Source organism: Heptranchias perlo, chromosome 21 (assembly GCF_035084215.1).
Source record: "Heptranchias perlo isolate sHepPer1 chromosome 21, sHepPer1.hap1, whole genome shotgun sequence".
NCBI lineage: Eukaryota > Metazoa > Chordata > Chondrichthyes > Hexanchiformes > Hexanchidae > Heptranchias > Heptranchias perlo.
In genome coordinates, this window is record NC_090345.1 from 17395617 (window position 1) to 17413387 (window position 17771).

The following is a 17771-nucleotide window of genomic DNA, read 5'->3' on the forward strand; positions in this document are numbered from 1 at the left end:
GCCAATCATCTCAGCCCCAGGACATTGCTGCAGGAGTTCCTCAGGGCAGTGTCCTAGGCCCAAACATCTTCAGCTGCTTCATCAATGACCTTCCCTCCATCAATCATAAGGTCAGAAATGGGGATGTTCGCTGATGATTGCACAGTGTTCAGTTCCATTCGCAACCCCTCAGATAATGAAGCAGTCCATGCCCGCATGCAACAAGACCTGGACAACATCCAGGCTTGGGCTGATAAGTGGCAAGTAACATTCGCCCCAGACAAGTGCCAGGCAATGACCATCTCCAACAAGAGAGAGTTCAACCACCTCCCCATGACATTCAACGGCATTACCATCACCGAATCCCCCACCATCAACATCCTGGGGGGTCACCATTGACCAGAACCTTAACTGGACCAGTCACAGAAATACTGCGGCTACAAGAGCAGGTCAGAGGCTGGGTATTCTGTGGCGAGTGACTCACCTCCTGACTCCCCAAAGCCTTTCCACCATCTACAAGGCACAAGTCAAGAGTATGATGGAATACTCTCCACTTGCCTGAATGGGTGCAGCTCCAACAACACTCAAGAAGCTCGACACCATCCAGGACAAAGCAGCCCGCTTGATTGGCACCCCATCCACCACCCTAAACATTCACTCCCTTCACTGCTGGCGCACCGTGGCTGCAGTGTGTACCATCCACAGGATGCACTGCAGCAACTTGCCAAGGCTTCTTCGACAGCACCTCCCAAACTCGTGACCTCTACCACCTAGAAGGACAAGGGCAGCAGGCACATGGGAACACCACCACCTACACGTTCCCCTCCAAGTCACACACCATCCCGACTTGCAAATATATCGCCATTCCTTCATCGTTGCTGGGTCAAAATCCTGGAACTCCCTTCCTAATAGCACTGTGGGAGAACCTTCACCACATGGATTGCAGTGGTTCAAGGCGGCGGCTCACCACCACCTTCGCAAGGACAATTAGGGATGGACAATAATTGCTGGTCTTGCCAGCGACGCCCACATCCCATGAATGAAACAAACACTGAGGACGTGCTGTTCCCAAATATTTTTTGGATGTGTCATGTCCCTCCTACTCAAAATCCCAGAACCAACCGGTGTTTTCCTTCCAACTCATTATACATGGTTATGCCATTGCCTCTGCACCACTCTAGCTGAGGCTAGCTCACCCCGTACAAATCAGAAAATGTGCTGGTCTATATAGTTTAGCTGCATTCCACATTAACAAACTAATTAATTGGAGGAGAGCCTCTTGCTTTCAGTTTAGCTAGTGAGGTCTGAAAGTGACAAAATATGTGCTGTATTTGTGAGCGTCCAATATTGTTTGGAAAATAATGCTTGCATAGGAAAGAATTACTTTTACATTTATCCCAGTTTCACGAATATAGAAAATGCTCTCATATCATTGGAATATTTAAAATTAACAAGAGTCAGATCTTCAACGTGAAACAGCCAGGAAAATGGTAAAGTCTACCATTCTATAGGATTTGGTGTTCTTGACCGTTTCTCTGAAAAAGTACTGTAGCTGCCCAATACTGTGGTTCAGATGAGTTGCGTTGGTTTTTACTGTCGTGAGTATCTGTTTCAGAAATGTCAGTGTCCACTGGATCTTTATGCTTGTATCACTATTGCTTTATGAGCAAGTCAATGAAATTTGAGGATTTCTTTAGTGCAGATTATTTTATCCAGAGTAAACATTTTTTCATAGCGCCTCAACCCACATTGACTGAGTGGAGGATAGAGAGTGACACCTGTCAACTTCTCAGTAGGTTGCACTGTCAGGTTGAGTAAGGAGGTGAACCCAGAAACATACCCATATCTGAGCACAAGGGTGCCAATCGGCAAAGATCCAGAAGGCAGTGCACTGGCACAGGCTTGATTGTTTGTTTGGTGTTCATCTGGAATCCATGCAAGGATGTCTTACTGCAGTTATACAGGCCTTGGTGAGATCACACCCGGATTATTGTGTGCAGTTTTGGTCTCCTTACCTAAGAAAGGATATACTTGCCATGGAGGGAGTGCAGTGAAGGTTCACCAGACTGATTCCTGGGATGGCAGGACTGTCGTATGAGGAGAGATTGGGTTGACTCTGCCTGTATTCACTCGGGTTTAGAAGAATGAGAGGGGGTCTCATTGAAACATATAAAATTCTGACAGGGCTAGACAGACTGGATGCAGGGAGGATGTTTCCCCTGGCTGGGGAGTCCAGAACGAGGGGTCACAGTCTCAGGATACGAGGTAGGACATTTAGGACTGAGATGAGGGGAAATTTCTTCACTCAGAGGGTGGTGAACCTGTGGCATTCTCTACCACAGAAGGCTGTGGAGGCCAAATCACTGAATATATTTAAGAAGGAGCTAGATAGATTTCTAGACACAAAAGGCATCAAGAGGTTTGGGGAGAGAGCGGGAATATGGTATTGAGATAGAGGATCATCCATGATCATATTGAATGGTGGAGCAGGCTCGAAGGGCCGAATGGCCTACTCTTGCTCCTCGTTTCTAAGTTTCTATGCAGCACCTTTTGACAACAGGGTTCAATCTTTGGGCACAATCAAAACATGTGTAAGATTGAACCCTCCCCATCACAATCTCAACAGCATTTGCTGAGGCTTTGAGGCGGGATTGGTACGTGCAAAGCTCGATTTAAATTTACCTTATTTGTCCTTATTTTTTTCTTGCAGGAGTGCACTTCTCGAACCCACATTTAAAGAATGCAGGCAGCTGCCGCTCCCCTCCCCACCCCATCACCACCACAATTGCCACCGCTCCCTGATTCCACCCCATCACCACCACAATTGCCACCGCTCCGATTCCACCCCCCCACCCCCACCAGCCTCCGGTCATGCTGACTCCCCACCTCTGCCTTCCGATCTCCCTCCCCAGGCCCCACCATTCAGGCACAGGGAATAGCGCTCCCAAATTTCTGCCCCATTGTCTTCGGCTCTCGCTGTACCCATGCCAACAACTCCAGCCCTGCCACTGTCTCAAGCTGAACCAGATTGTTCACTACCTCGGTATCTTATTCAACCCCCAGCTGAGCATATCCTCTCAACCATAAAGATCGCCTACTTCCACCTCTAATATCACCAACCTTCACCCTGCCTCAGCACATCTGCCACTGAAATTCTCATCTGTGCCTTCGTCATCTCCACACCTGACTATTCGGACGCTTTTCTGGCCAGCTTTCCGTCATTCCCCCCTTCATAAACTTCAACTCATCTGAAATTCAGCTGCTCATATCCTGTCCCACAACAAGTCCGGTCCACCCATCACTCCTGTCCTCGCTCAGCTACGTTAGCTTCCGGTCCCACAAGGTCTCAAATTTAAAATTCTCATCCTTGTACTCAAATTTCTTTGTGTCCCGGTCCCTTGTTATCTCTGTAACCTCAAAAACTGTGATCCTATCGTGTCTCCCCCCCACCACTGCCCGCCCCGCCCCGCGCGAACTCTGCACTCCTCTAACTCTGGCCTTTTGTGCATTCCCCCTTCCATCAACCTACTATTGGCAGCTGGGCCTTCACCCACCTAGGCCCCATGCTCTGGAATACTTTCCCTAAACCCCTCCACCTTCCTCTCCTCCTTTAAGATCTCCTTAAAACCCACCTCTTTAACCATGGTTTTGGTTGACAATCCTAATTTTTGGTTTGGTGTCTAATATTTTTGACTACGCCTTTATTAAATGCCTCAGGGAGTTAAAGGCAGTTTATAAATGCAAGTAGTAGTTGTAGTAATAATATGTCAGTTGAGGAAGGCAAGTCCTCCTCTGCTTTTGGGTAGCTGCAGTTTAAAAAAAATTCTATTTATGTTGCCGTTCCACATGAAATGGTTGATATCTCAGCCTAACTCAGTAAAGACCGTGGCATTATGATTAAAATCTATGAAGCTTGTTACTTCCACTTTCTTTCTTTGCTGAACTGCTCTGATTTGCTGGGGCCTAATGAAATTTGAATAGCTGAATTCATTTTTTTTAAATAATGCAGTTGTTTGAAAACTAACTTGCATCTTAAACATTCTTAATTTTAGCACTTTTCAATAGCTGCTGATGGTATTAAAGTTTAATTGTTGATTTTTAATTGAATTCTTTGCAGCTCATTCTGACTTGTTCTGAAGTTTGCTAGGAGTCTCTGCAAAATTTCTACTAGCTTTTGATTTTCTCTGTTTTGAAACAAGCATTGTTCGCACCAGTTTCATCCACTATTACAACACCATCACCAGTTGGGAGGATCCACTGTCGCCAGAGATACAAACAAAACTAGAATTCAACCAGCACAAAGACATGTTGTAAAGAAGTGACAAGGAAAAGGAAATATACAAATATAATTCCACCAAATGTAATCTGGGTTATACAGTTAATCAGTTGCATTTTAGAGAGAAATAAACATTGAGAAAACTGGCAGTCTGAAATTTAAAAAATAAATGTTCTGATAAAGGATCTCTTCCAAAGCATTAACCAGCTTTTCTCTAAGATGCTAACAGACCTGCTGTGAATTTTTAGCATTTTCTATTCTGACAGCAGTTATAATTTCAATGTGCATTTACATTTTCATTCAGCCATCCTCCAGCCTGCTTTACGTTTGCTTATTTTATATGCATCATTGTTATGTAACGTACTGTTTTGTTTTCATACGTTCACTAAAATCTTCCTTTTCATGGCTGCTTCAAGCATGTAGAAGCATGAAGACCTCCGTGCCACGGTTATATGGAGAGACAGAAATTAATACACTCTAATTTGCAATAAAAATGCTTGGTCGACTGCTGCATATGTGTGACTGGATGAAGATGTTGTTGACGCTGTATGATTTTAGGCATGAGTTGCTGCAGAGCATCACTTGCTATCTATTTACTGGGACCTGTTTATGAATTGTCGAACAGCTACAAAGGTGCATGTAAAAGGAAAGGGAGTCCAAAGTCTTCACAGAGAATGTTAGTGGGTAACCAATTTTAAAAAAAAATTGATCAGTGACAGAATTACATTGCAATTTTTCTGCATACGTTCTTGGTGAAAGTAATGATCAAACTACTTTGCAGCAGGCAGCTGTTGTGGTACGTCTATCTATCTGGTTGGCGTCTACTTTTATGACTTAAAGACGTAAATGTTGTAATAACATTACTTGACAGACTACTAAATAATGAAATGCTTTGTACAGCCACCATGAAGACCAGAGTCGGAATGCAATGCCCCTTATAAAAATATTTGGATAGATAAAACAGTAAGACTACGGAGAAATAGTATGTTGCCCCAGTCAGAAAGCAACCTCGTCAATCATTCACAGCATGTAGCGTATTGCACATCTTACAGCCAGCGAAGCCTGCAATGTGCTGCATAATGATATGCAGTCACTGCTGGCTGACATATGGTATTATAACAAGAAAACTGCAAAGCATATGCAGATTTTTACTACAATTCAGGAGTTACCAACATCCAAACATACAAGCATCTGAAGCTATGCCAGACAATTGTTAGATTACATTTGGCAACCTGACAAGTTTGTTGGAGGATTGTAATGGCCAGGCCCTATAATCGTACCCCTGAAAAGGGGCACAAATCTGTCCACATTTCTGTGCCTGGCTTGAAACTACTTTGAAACTTTAAAGTAACAACATGTCTGCCTACAGAAAAACCACTGCAGTTAGAGTCTTGGGTTAAAATTTATTAGGTTATAAAAGGCCTTTATTCTGAGAAGAGATATGAATCTAGGTATAAATTCTTGGCTCTGGCTGAAAATGACAGGTTCCAAATGTAATCTAATAATTGTACAGCACACGGAGCAACTAAAGGAGGAACTGTTGACCATTACAGAGGAAAAGACTATGCTGCACTACATCACCATGACTGAATGCCCCACAAATACAAGAGTACTAAATCCATACTGCTGGGCAAATGCATTTCTGATTCTTCCACAGAAAAGCAGATGGTGAAAGGATGTTTAGTGGCATGAGGCAGAGATAGACCAAGGCAAAAAGGTATAGGTCTGACAATTAGCACTCCCGTTAAAACCTGCAGGGGCCGATAACTAAATGGTGCATACCAATAATTATTTAATAGTTCAAAAAATACTTTCAACAATTTTTCTCCACACTTTTCCTCTCCCTAATTATCGGTAAAATTTTCTCCCCCATGCCCTCCCCCAGCACATAATCCCCCAAAATGTTCTCCCCTCTTTTCCTACAGATACTGGCTCATGCTGGCCTATGGTTACCCCTGTGGTAACTTGTCCAAGCAGCCATTCTTCATGTGTGAACCTGGACACTGAGCACAAGCAGATTATTGAACTGTGAGAATAGCTGAACTAATCCTGTCCCAGCCAATGTTCATATATTTCAGCTTTCCAGTAGGGATTACTACATAGCATTTGGAAGCAGAAGTCCAAGCTGATTCTTCTCTCCCAAGCCCAGCAATGCTGAAGCTAATTGTATACCTTCCAAGCTAATTATCAGCTAATTCAGTGAAGACCAGGTATTGAACTTGGGATATCCCTGGTTTATAAGGCTCGGTATCACAGCAGGCACAGCCTCTGCGGTGCATCTGTTTCATAAAGTGGGTCACTATATATATTATAGATGTTTCTTGCAGTGTATGTAGAACTTCTATGAACTGTATCAGGACCCTCCACAACTTTCAAGACACTTCAAAGATTCTGCAAAAAAGAAAATACACTGCATCCAAAAATGACAGAAGAACTGATGAAAATGGGTAGCTTGTTATTACGGCAGTCCTGTGTCGCACACACATCAATGTCAGACTTCTGCCCCCCTTATGTTGCAGTGCGATCGGCACTGGCAGCCTCCACTTCAGGTGCAGCATTGTGCTATGAATAAAGCAGTGGCAGTATCACATGAGAAGCCAAGAACTATCTCAGAACATTGTGTTCCATTTTTTTGTAGCCGCACTCAGCCCACCCGTAAAGATTAATAATGCATTTATGAATTGTTGGCCCATGTACGGACAGACCTTTCTCAACAAAGGGAAACATCTCCAGTTACAAAACGCAAGTCACAATTGGGACTCTTTGAGGAAATGTTCAAGTCTAAACTTCTGTGCACAGTTGCTTCTCCATTGCTAGTGGTGCTCGGGAATTTGCAGTCTGGCAAATCAGTCATTAAATTGGGTAACTGCTTCAAGAAGAAACAGCTCTGCAATTATAAGGGGTGGAGGTAGTGGGGGGGGGGGGGGCATCAATTCCTCCAGCAGAAAAGTTTCAAGGGGAGAGTTTATAATCTGAAGCTGATACACTGTGGCCTTGTATGACAGGACGCTACAGCATCTTCTACTTAACATTTATCATGTCCATTATCAGTGCTGAACAATTCTGTGGCTGGCTATTTGCTATATTCATTTATCTCCGGTTTATGTGCACAAATAAGATTTAACTAAGATATCAAAAGAAAAAATCCTGACTGAAGCAGAATGTTATTCTTGTAATGACCTCTGAAAACCTTTGCTCATAAACTAATATTCAAGTGTTTCACCCGTTTAAATCTGTGTTATATTCTATAATGACATTTCAGAAGCAGGCTTTACAAATACCATTTTTAATTAATTGAAATAATCTGCCTTCATCAGCCCCTCTGTGCTAGTAATTTTTTTTATTATTTGTAATAACTGCGCAAAGCACAGTAAAGGATCTAATCTTTAGGACGTATACACAATTCTCTATGGTCTAAAAATTATTGCAACTCAGAACGAGGAGCTGTAATTTTTCTTCACAGCTGTAAACAGGTTGCTCATTTCTTTGATGTCACTCATTTCACAGAGACCTCTGCTGGCTTGCTTCATGCAGAGACTGGCAAGAGCGGTTTGGAAGGCAGATTGTCATTTCATATAACCAAAGATATTATTGCCTGAAGCTAAGACTTGCTATTTTACACCATTTTAGCAGACTCGTCAGCTCCTTTTGGATGCCAAAAATCTTTTAATTCTGTGGACATTTTGTAACTCTGCATCCCAACTATCATTAATGGATTGTTTCCAGCAACAATCCAAAACTGTTGTGCTCTAATAGGTTTGCTTTACATCCCAACATGACTAAGGCTATCTTGTCCTGCCAATGTATACGTACCAACATTAAAGCGGAGTGCACGTAATAAAGGGTTAGCAATAGAGCTGTTGTTTGTACATCTCAGGTTCTTTTATTTCGAGCACGGTGCGACATCTTTTTCACATTCCGTGCACACAAACCACAGATGTATTGAAACAGCGAATTGCATTTGTTGGATTCCTTGCACATATGTGAGCAATGCATTTATACAACAATTTTCAGTCAGAATCCTGCCAGAGATTGTTTCCCCCTACTCTAACAATCTCCCTACAGCTTTGGTTAAATAAATCCATATCATTCCACTGCACATGTTTCTGTCTTTTGTCAACAATCATTGATGGCAATTATTTATCACCTTTACAACTTGCTTTCCTACCGCTACTTCTCAGCAGGGAGGACCAGTGAGCTGGTAACAAACAGATATGAAGGAAGCCATAAAAGGAGGGAAAATAAAACGATAGATAGCCATTTAGAATCTACTCTTCATTCGGGCTCTATTTTACTAGACTTTTTGTAACTTTTAGCCTGCTGAATAAATAAGAACTGCAATGAAGAAGTGCAATACATTCTGAATGGGAATGGGGCAGTGAGTCTTTGCACAGCTACTTTAACTGCGCGTCGCCCCATTCCCGACAGGTGGGGTGGGTTAAATATGCTTGATACACAAACATAATATCAAGCACTCCTTCTCAACAGATTTATTTTTGCAATTTAAAAGCAGAATCCAATGTACTCCTAGTAACAAGGGGTAAACAAAACAAATGGAATAGAAATGAAAAGGTAACAGTGAAAGACTATGATCAAACTTGAAAACACTTCAAAATGTACAAATATCTAGAAAAGGGTGGTGAAAGGACGAGAACAGATAAATAAATGTAATACCTTATGCAGCTAAATATTATGTCAACTCTGTTATTTTATTTCCAAATAATGAAGTTTTATAATAGAGTTTCGCACAGTTGATGTTTTCCCTATATTTTTCCACAGTCATACACCATATTACAGGAAACTGGATTTTAAAACCACAAGCGCAAGAAAAGGAATTGAAATTTGGAAAATATGCTGCCGTAGGGGAGAGGGACGCCAAACAATAACAAATTAATTATGTACCACGCAGAAATATACAATTACTATCAAAGCTTAGTCCTCTGAATGGATGATAAAAGTCAGGTAGAGGAAAATAGATAAGGAAAATAGAAAACATAGAAAATAGGAGCAGGAGTAGGCCATTCGAGCCTGCTCTGCCATTCAATATGATCATGGCTGATCCTCTATCTCAATACCATATTCCCACTCTCTCCCCACACCCCTTGATGCCTTTAATGTTTTAAAGTTGCTTTGTTAGAGAAAAAGGGTTAGAATATTCTGACGAAAGGTCTCCAACCTGAAACGGTAACTCTGTTTCTTTCTCCACAGATGCTGCCTGACTTGCTGAGCTTCTCCAGCATTTTCTGTTTTTATTTTAGAATAGATAGATTTGAAAGACTGAACAGGCTGGGGCTCTTTTCTTTAGAAAAGAGACTGAGAGGTGACCTGATAGAGGTATTTAAGATTATGAAGCGGTTCGATAGGGTAAATATAGAGAAGATGTTTACACTTGTGGGGGAGTCCAAAAGTAGGGGCTGTAAATATAAGATAGTCACTAAAAAATCCAATAAGGAGTTCAGGTGAAACTTCTTTACTCAGAGTGGTGAAAATGTGGAACTCGCTACCACATGAGTGGTTGAAACGAATAGCATAGATGCATTTAAGGGGAAGCTAGACAAGTATTTAGCTGCATAAAGTATTACATATATTTATCTGTTCTAGTCCTTTCTCCACTCTTTTCTAGATATTTGCACATTTTGAACTGTTTTCAGGTTTGATCATAGTCTTTTACTATTACCTTTTCATTTCTGTTCCATTTGTTTTGTATACCCCTTGTTACTTAGAGTACATTGGGTTCTGTTTTTAAATTGCAAAAAAAAATCTGCTGAGAAGGAGTGCTTGATATTATGTTTGTGTATCAAGCATATTTAAGGGAGAAAGGAATAGAAGGATGTATCGATAGGGTGAGATGAAGTAAATAGAGTGACTTTCAGCTGGTGTTTGGATCTATGGACTTCAGTTGATTTCTGCTACCTGGCAAATGTGATGATTCTTCACTTGAGCCCCAGCTGAGATTAACCAATTCAGCACGCAGTGCGCATTGAAACAGAGATCTTTCTAGACTCTTACGGCCTAGAAAATGGACTGCACTGCCCTCATTTTCCAGAGGTAAAACATGCAGCTAAGGTCCAAATTAGCAGGCGGCATGTGTGCGGTCATTCTGTTTCTGGCCCTTTTGACAAACTGGTCTGCGAATGACTGCAACGTGCACTGTGCATGCTACAGTCAAATTCTTCAGGCCTTAAGGGGATTGCTGGAAGCTGCTACCAAAGAGGTAAGTTTCAAGTTTTTTTTTTAAACTTACGTTATTGTGTAACCATGAGGAGCAGGAGTGCTCCTACTGGCTGCACATTAATACCGTGGGCCACTGCCAGCCACAGCTCCCCCCCCCGGCTCCCTGCCGACTCTCCTAAGGCTGATCTTGCTGCCCCCACCTCGCAACCAGAAATCTGCCTCTGGCGAATGGTGCCCGCAGCTCACCTGGTACTATCCTAAAGAGGCCAGCGGACCAAAGTGCCATGATCCTGCCACCGGCCTCATTACGTGTGTGCAGCACCAGGTTTGCACCCAAATATGGCGCAATCCAATTTCTAGGCCAACGATTCAATTATTCGAGATAAACTCCCCAAATCATTGGAGCTTGAGTACTGATGCAAGACAATGGAATGCATCAAGGATCCACCTCCTGCTTCCGCGACCCTATTCCCACTAAACTGCTGACTACCCAACTTCCCTTCCTGGCCCCCATGTTAGCTGATATTGTCAACGGTTCCCTCTCCTCAGGGACTGTTCCCCTCCCTTCAAATCTGCTGTAATCACCCCCTCAAAAAACCCAACAATGACACCTCTGTCCTTGCAAACTGCTGCCCCATCTTCAACCTCCCTTTCCTCTCCAAAGTCCTTGAACGTATTGTCGCCTCCCAAATCCATGCCCATCTTTTCAGCAACTCCAATCAGGTTTCTGCTTCTGCCATAGCAGTGGAACGGCCCTTATCAAATTCACAAATGACATCCTATGTGACTGTAACCGTGATGAACTATCCCTCCTCATCCTTCTCGACCTGCCTGCAGCCTTTGACACGGTTGACCACACCATCCTCCTCCAACGCCTCTCCTCTGTCGTCCAGCTGGGTGGTACTGCCCTCGCCTGGTTCAATTCCTATTTATCCAGTCGTGGCCAGAGAATGACCTGCAATGGCTTCGCTTCCTGCTCCCGCACCGTTACCTCTGGAGACCCCACCTGCCGCAGACTGGGCCTGCGGCAGGTGGTGAGCGAACCAACATGAGGGAAAAACTTACTTGACCTCGTCCTCACCAATCTACCTGTCGCAAATGCATCTGTCCATGACAGTATTGGTAGGAGTGACCACCGCACAGTCCTCGTGGAGTTGAAGTCCCGTCTTCGCACTGAGGACACCATCCAACGTGTCGTGTGGCACTACCACCGTGCTAAATGGGATAGATTCAGAACAGATCTAGCAGCTCAAAACTGGGCATCCATGAGGCGCTGTGGGCCATCAGCAGCAGCAGAATTGTATTCCAGCACAATCTGTAACCTCATGGCCCGGCATATTCCTCACTCTACCATTATCAACAAGCCAGGGGATCAACCCTGGTTCAATGAGGAGTGTAGAAGAGCATGCCAGGAGCAGCACCAGGTGTACCTAAAAATGAGGTGCCAACCTGGTGAAGCTACAACTCAGGACTACATGCATGCTAAACAGCGGAAGCAACATGCTATAGACAGAGCTAAGCGATTCCACAACCAACGGATCAGATCAAAGCTCTGCAGTCCTGCCACATCCAGTCGTGAATGGTGGTGGACAATTAAACAACTAACGGGAGGAGGAGGCTCTGCAAACATCCCCATTCTCAATGATGGCGGAGTCCAGCACGTGAGTGCAAAAGACAAGGCTGAAGCGTTTGCAACCATCTTCAGCCAGAAGCGCCGAGTGGATGATCCATCTCAGCCTCCTCCCGATATCCCCACCATCACGGAAGCCAGTCTTCGGCCAATTCGATTCACTCCACGTGATATCAAGAAACGGCTGAGTGCACTGGATACAGCAAAGGCTATGGGCCCCGACAACATCCCAGCTGTAGTGCTGAAGACTTGTGCTCCAGAACTAGCTGCGCCTCTAGCCAAGCTGTTCCAGTACAGCTACAACACTGGCATCTACCCGACAATGTGGAAAATTGCCCAGGTATGTCCTGTCCACAAAAAGCAGGACAAATCCAATCCGGCCAATTACCGCCCCATCAGTCTACTCTCAATCATCAGCAAAGTGATGGAAGGTGTCGTCGACAGTGCTATCAAGCGGCACTTACTCACCAATAACCTGCTCACCGATGCTCAGTTTGGGTTCCGCCAGGACCACTCGGCTCCAGACCTCATTACAGCCTTGGTCCAAACATGGACAAAAGAGCTGAATTCCAGAGGTGAGGTGAGAGTGACTGCCCTTGACATCAAGGCAGCATTTGACCGAGTGTGGCACCAAGGAGCCCTAGTAAAATTGAAGTCAATGGGAATCAAGGGGAAAACTCTCCAGTGGCTGGAGTCATACCTAGCACAAAGGAAGATGGTAGTGGTTGTTGCAGGCCAATTATCTCAGCCCCAGGGCATTGCTGCAGGAGTTCCTCAGGGCAGTGTCCTAGGCCCAAACATCTTCAGCTGCTTCATCAATGACCTTCCCTCCATCATAAGGTCAGAAATGGGGATGTTCGCTGATGACTGCACAGTTTTCAGTTCCATTCGCAACCCCTCAGATAATGAAGCAGTCCGAGCCCGCATGCAGCAAGACCTGGACAACATCCAGGCTTGGGCTCATAAGTGGCAAGTAACGTTCGCGCCAGATAAGTGCCAGGCAATGAGCATCTCCAACAAGAGAGAGACTAAACACCTCCCCTTGACATTCAACGGCATTACCATCGCCGAATCCCCCACCATCAACATCCTGGGGGTCACCATTGACCAGAAACTTAACTGGACCAGCCATATAAATACTGTGGCTACGAGAGCAGGTCAGAGGCTGGGTATTCTGCGGCGAGTGACTCACCTCCTGACTCCCCAAAGCCTTTCCACCATCTACAAGGCACAAGTCAGGAGTGTGATGGAATACTCTCCACTTGCCTGGATGAGTGCAGCTCCAACAACACTCAAGAAGCTCGACACCATCCAAGATAAAGCAGCCCGCTTGATTGGCACCCCATCCACCACCCTAAACATTCACTCCCTTCACCACCGGCGCACTGTGGCTGCAGTGTGCACCATCCACAGGATGCACTGCAGCAACTCGCCAAGGCTTCTTCGACAGCACCTCCCAAACCCGCGACCTCTACCACCTAGAAGGACAAGAGCAGCAGGCGCATGGGAACAACACCACCTGCACGTTCCCCTCCAAGTCACACACCATCCCGACTTGGAAATATATCGCCGTTCCTTCATTGTCGCTGGGTCAAAATCCTGGAACTCCCTTCCTAACAGCACTGTGGGAGAACCGTCACCACACGGACTGCAGCGGTTCAGGAAGGCGGCTCACCACCACCTTCTCGAGGGCAATTAGGGATGGGCAATAAATTCCGGCCTTGCCAGCGACGCCCACATCCCGTGAACGAATAAAAAAAAAGGATATATCCTTGGCCCCCTTCTATTTCTCATCTACACACTGTCCCTCGGCCACATCATCCAAAAACACAATGTCAGGTTCCACACGTACGCTGACGACACTCAGTTCTACCTCACCACCACCTCTCTTGACCCCTCCACTGCCTTTGATTTGTCATACTGCTTGTCTGACATCCAGTACTGGATGAGCAGAAATTTCCTCCAACTAAATATCAGGAAAGACCGAAGCCATTATCTTCAGTCTCCCCCAAAAATTCTGTTCCATAGCCACCAACTCCATCACTCTCCCTGGCCACTGTTTGAGGCTGAACCAGACCGTTCACAACCATGGTGTCCTATTTATTCCTGAGATGAGCTTCCAACCCCATATCCGCTCCATCACCAAGATGGACTACTTCCATCTCCATAATATCGCCTGTCTCTGCCCCGCCTCAGCTCATCTGCTGCTGAATTCCTCATCCATGCCTGTGTTACTTCTAGACTTGACTATTCCAATGCTCTCCTGGCTGGCCTCCCATCTTCCACCCTCCATAAACTTGAGCACATCCAAAACTCTGCTGCCCATATCCTAATTCGCACCAAGTCCCGTTCACCCATCACCCCTGTGCTCGCTGACCTACATTGGCTCCCAGTCCGGCCATGCCGTCAATTTTAAAGTTCTCATCCTTGTTTTCAAATCACTCAGTGGCCTCGCCCCCTCCCTATCTCTGTAACCTCCTCCAGCCCTACAACCCTCCGAGATCTCTGGTGCTCCTCTAATTCTGGCCTTTTGCGCATCGTCGATTTTAATCGCTCCACCACTGGCGACCGTGCCTTCAGCTGCCTAGGCCTTAAGCTCTGGAATTCCATCCCTAACCTCTCTCTCTTCCTTTAAGATGCTCCTTAAAACCTACCCCTTTTATCAAGCTTCCTGTCCTAATATCTTATATGGCTCAGTGTCAAATTTTGTTTGGTACCGCCCCTCTGAAGCGCCTTGGGACGTTTTACTACGTTAATGGTGCTATGTAAATGCGAGTTGTTGTTGTTGTACACAAGGAAATGAGGATAGAAATAAGACGAGGTGTGGTTGAAATTGTTCATACATTAGCACATACATGAAAGTGACAGATCACAACTAATGTTTTAGGTTTTGAAAATCAGAAACATGAGCTTGGGAATTATAGGCCTGTTAGCTTGTCATCGACAGTAAGGAAACAGGCCTCTACTATAAAAGGAAACAATTCAGGAGCATCTAAGGAAAACAAAAATCATTTCACCCACCTTGGATTTATGAAAGGCAATTCAACTTTTGAAATTATTTGACGATATTATAGAATAGGTGGAAAAGCATAATGTGGTGGATGCAAGATTTTTAGAACTTCAAAAAGGCACTTGAGCTGCTGTTGCAAAGGGCTTTAGGATTGAAGCAAAAGAGGAAGAGACAGCAAGCTCGACAGCAAAGAGGCTAAACAATAGAAAACAAAGAATGACAATAGTTTTTGCTGGACATGTTTCAGCTGCAGAACTCTGCTGCTGATTTTTTTTTAAGATTACTCAAAATACTAAGTATTAATAATAAATGTAGAATTTTGCATGGAAAAGCAAGAGGTTCCAAGAAAATTTAGAGACACATAAAAATGAGATACATACATTGTAAATTACATTTAATATTGAAAAATTTAAGATAAAAAATAGTACTAAAAATAGCAAGATGAAGGGCCAGTAATCAAATGACATGAGTCTAGAGAAAGACATAGGGGTAACAATTGCTAAACATTAACAGTATTATCACAATGTGTAACAGCAGTTACATAAGAGAGAAAAATGTTGCAGTGTCACCATTTGGTGAGATACTGAACTATTTAGACCAGGAAGGTCTTGTATTGAATCCAGACCTTTGCTAAGGTAGCTTATCTTTGTTGGGGAGGTAGCAAGTGTACAATATCGCCCCCTGTGTCCTTAAGATAGAAAGGAGGAAAATCAGCCAGCAGTGCAATAAATATGAAATGCTTTAGAACTAAAAAAAATGGAGTAATTCTTTATTCAATGTTAAAGAGTGGAAGTATCTGGAATGGGACAGGAAATTATTGTTTTAAAAAAGTTGGATTGGATCCTGAAAAAGGATGTGGATAATGGAGTGAGCTGGATCGTCTGAATGGCTTTTTCTCCTTTCTAGGTTCTTATGCATTCCACATAATAATGAGTTATTATTTCATATAATTCAAAGATTAAAAATATGCTCACATTTAAATGCAAATCAACTTACCTGAAAAATGTGACAAAGAATTGGACCAGGTCCATAAAGCTACTGTGTTGTGAAAAGGAGATCTGTGGAGGAGACATTATAAATAAAAAATTATTACACCTTAAAGACAGTGAGCGGGGCATACCTAAAATATGATCTATTTTAATAACATTTCCAGAATCATTTTGCATCAGGTTCCTTTCTTAATCAGACCATGATCTACAAAACATTTTTTTGAACTTCGTATCACTTACATTTAACAAAACTGTAGCAGGACATAAAGAAAATTGTTCAACAAAATTGCGATAAGTCCAGAACCACAACTACCAAATTCACAGTGTTCATTGCTATCAAAGGGACATCCCGGAATAGATTACTTGCCATAATTATCTAGTGGCTTAAGTTTGCTATGGATATTGGTGAAATCACAAATGGCACTAAAATTGATATACTATGGCATCACTGCCAATCTGAAAAACAATGCCAAAAAATATTAGTTATGAATTTTTAGACCTGCTGTTGCACTCGGGTTCCCAGTCCTTGTGAAATGACCGGCAGTTTCCCAGAATCGGGGTCTCCTCCCTCGAGCGCTGCCTTCAGCAGCCCAAGAGATCAGCGATTTAAATTTCCCGCTGCAGTGTGCCCCCCTCTTTCCCCCCCCCCCCCGCACTGTGACATCACCGGCTGCTAGTAGAGAAGCCTCCCGTTTAGTGACGTCACCCGACCACCGCCGCAGAATCACGACTGCGTGGAGCAATCAGAGGGGGGCTCTGAATAGGGGCATGGCTCTGAAATAGAGAGAGGCTCGAGAGTGGGGGGGGGGGGGGGGGTGAAAAAGAAATGGGAAATGGGAAATGGGAAATGGGGAATGGGGAATGGGGGCTCAGGGGGAGAGAGCACCTGTGGAATGGGGGTTTGTGGGGGAGATGGGGAATGGGGCCTCGGGGAACAAAGGAGACTAGGGATGGGGGATTAGGGGTCAGGGGATTGGGACTCAAGCTGGGGGCGGGGAAAATGTGGACCAGCATTTCCTGCAGAGCCAGGAGCAGCAGCAGCATGGTGGTGAGTAGGAGCGACAGAGAGGAGCGGCCAGTAAAAGGGTAAGTGAAACCTGGGGACCTTACTGCGGTTAAATAGTGAAAGATTATTTCCACTGGTGGGCAAATGGGGAACTAGGGAATGGAAACCAAGGATTTGCACTGAAAGAAATAAGGGGGAAGGGAGGAGGAAAGAACTGAGGGCTATTAGGCAGTGGGATACTTCACCACATGTGGCTATTGAGGTAGAGACTAAAACTTCATTTCAAAGGGAATGGGATAAATATTCGAAAAGGACTGGGGTCACAAGAGAGAGAGCCAGCACCACGGGCTGAATGGCCAACTCTGGTGCTGTAATTTCTATAATTCGATGAAAATTTTCCTTTATCGAGTGGTTTAGAAATGTTGGTGTTGAGCTGAGTTTAGGACGATGCGCTCTCTGAGAACTGCCTCAAACACTGAGCCCACTGCCCTATGTGCGATCTCTTGGTTTGGTTGGCAGTCTGTGCTGGCTGGTTTTGACGTGTGAAGTCCAAGTACAGATCATCTCTGACTGAGGTTCCCAGTTCAAAGTTGTCACCTTCACATGGAACCAGAGTCCAAGGAGATAGGGAAAGAAATCGGTCCTGTTGAAAGTGGCATCGACTGGGGAGCCTGACCACACCTTGTGCAGTGTAGGGCAGGGGGATA

At 44.4% G+C, this 17771-nt stretch overlaps 1 protein-coding gene across 5 annotated transcripts in view; it reads right to left on the reverse strand.

The window, feature by feature from the left end:
* Positions 1-17771, reverse strand: part of atrnl1b (attractin-like 1b) — a 713064-nt gene that overhangs the window by 293043 nt on the left and 402250 nt on the right. For all 5 annotated transcript variants that reach the window (XM_068002149.1, XM_068002150.1, XM_068002151.1 and 2 more), the window contains exon 25: positions 16066-16127. In XM_068002149.1, the coding sequence (XP_067858250.1) occupies positions 16066-16127 (62 nt within the window). The remainder of the gene's footprint in view (positions 1-16065; positions 16128-17771) is intronic.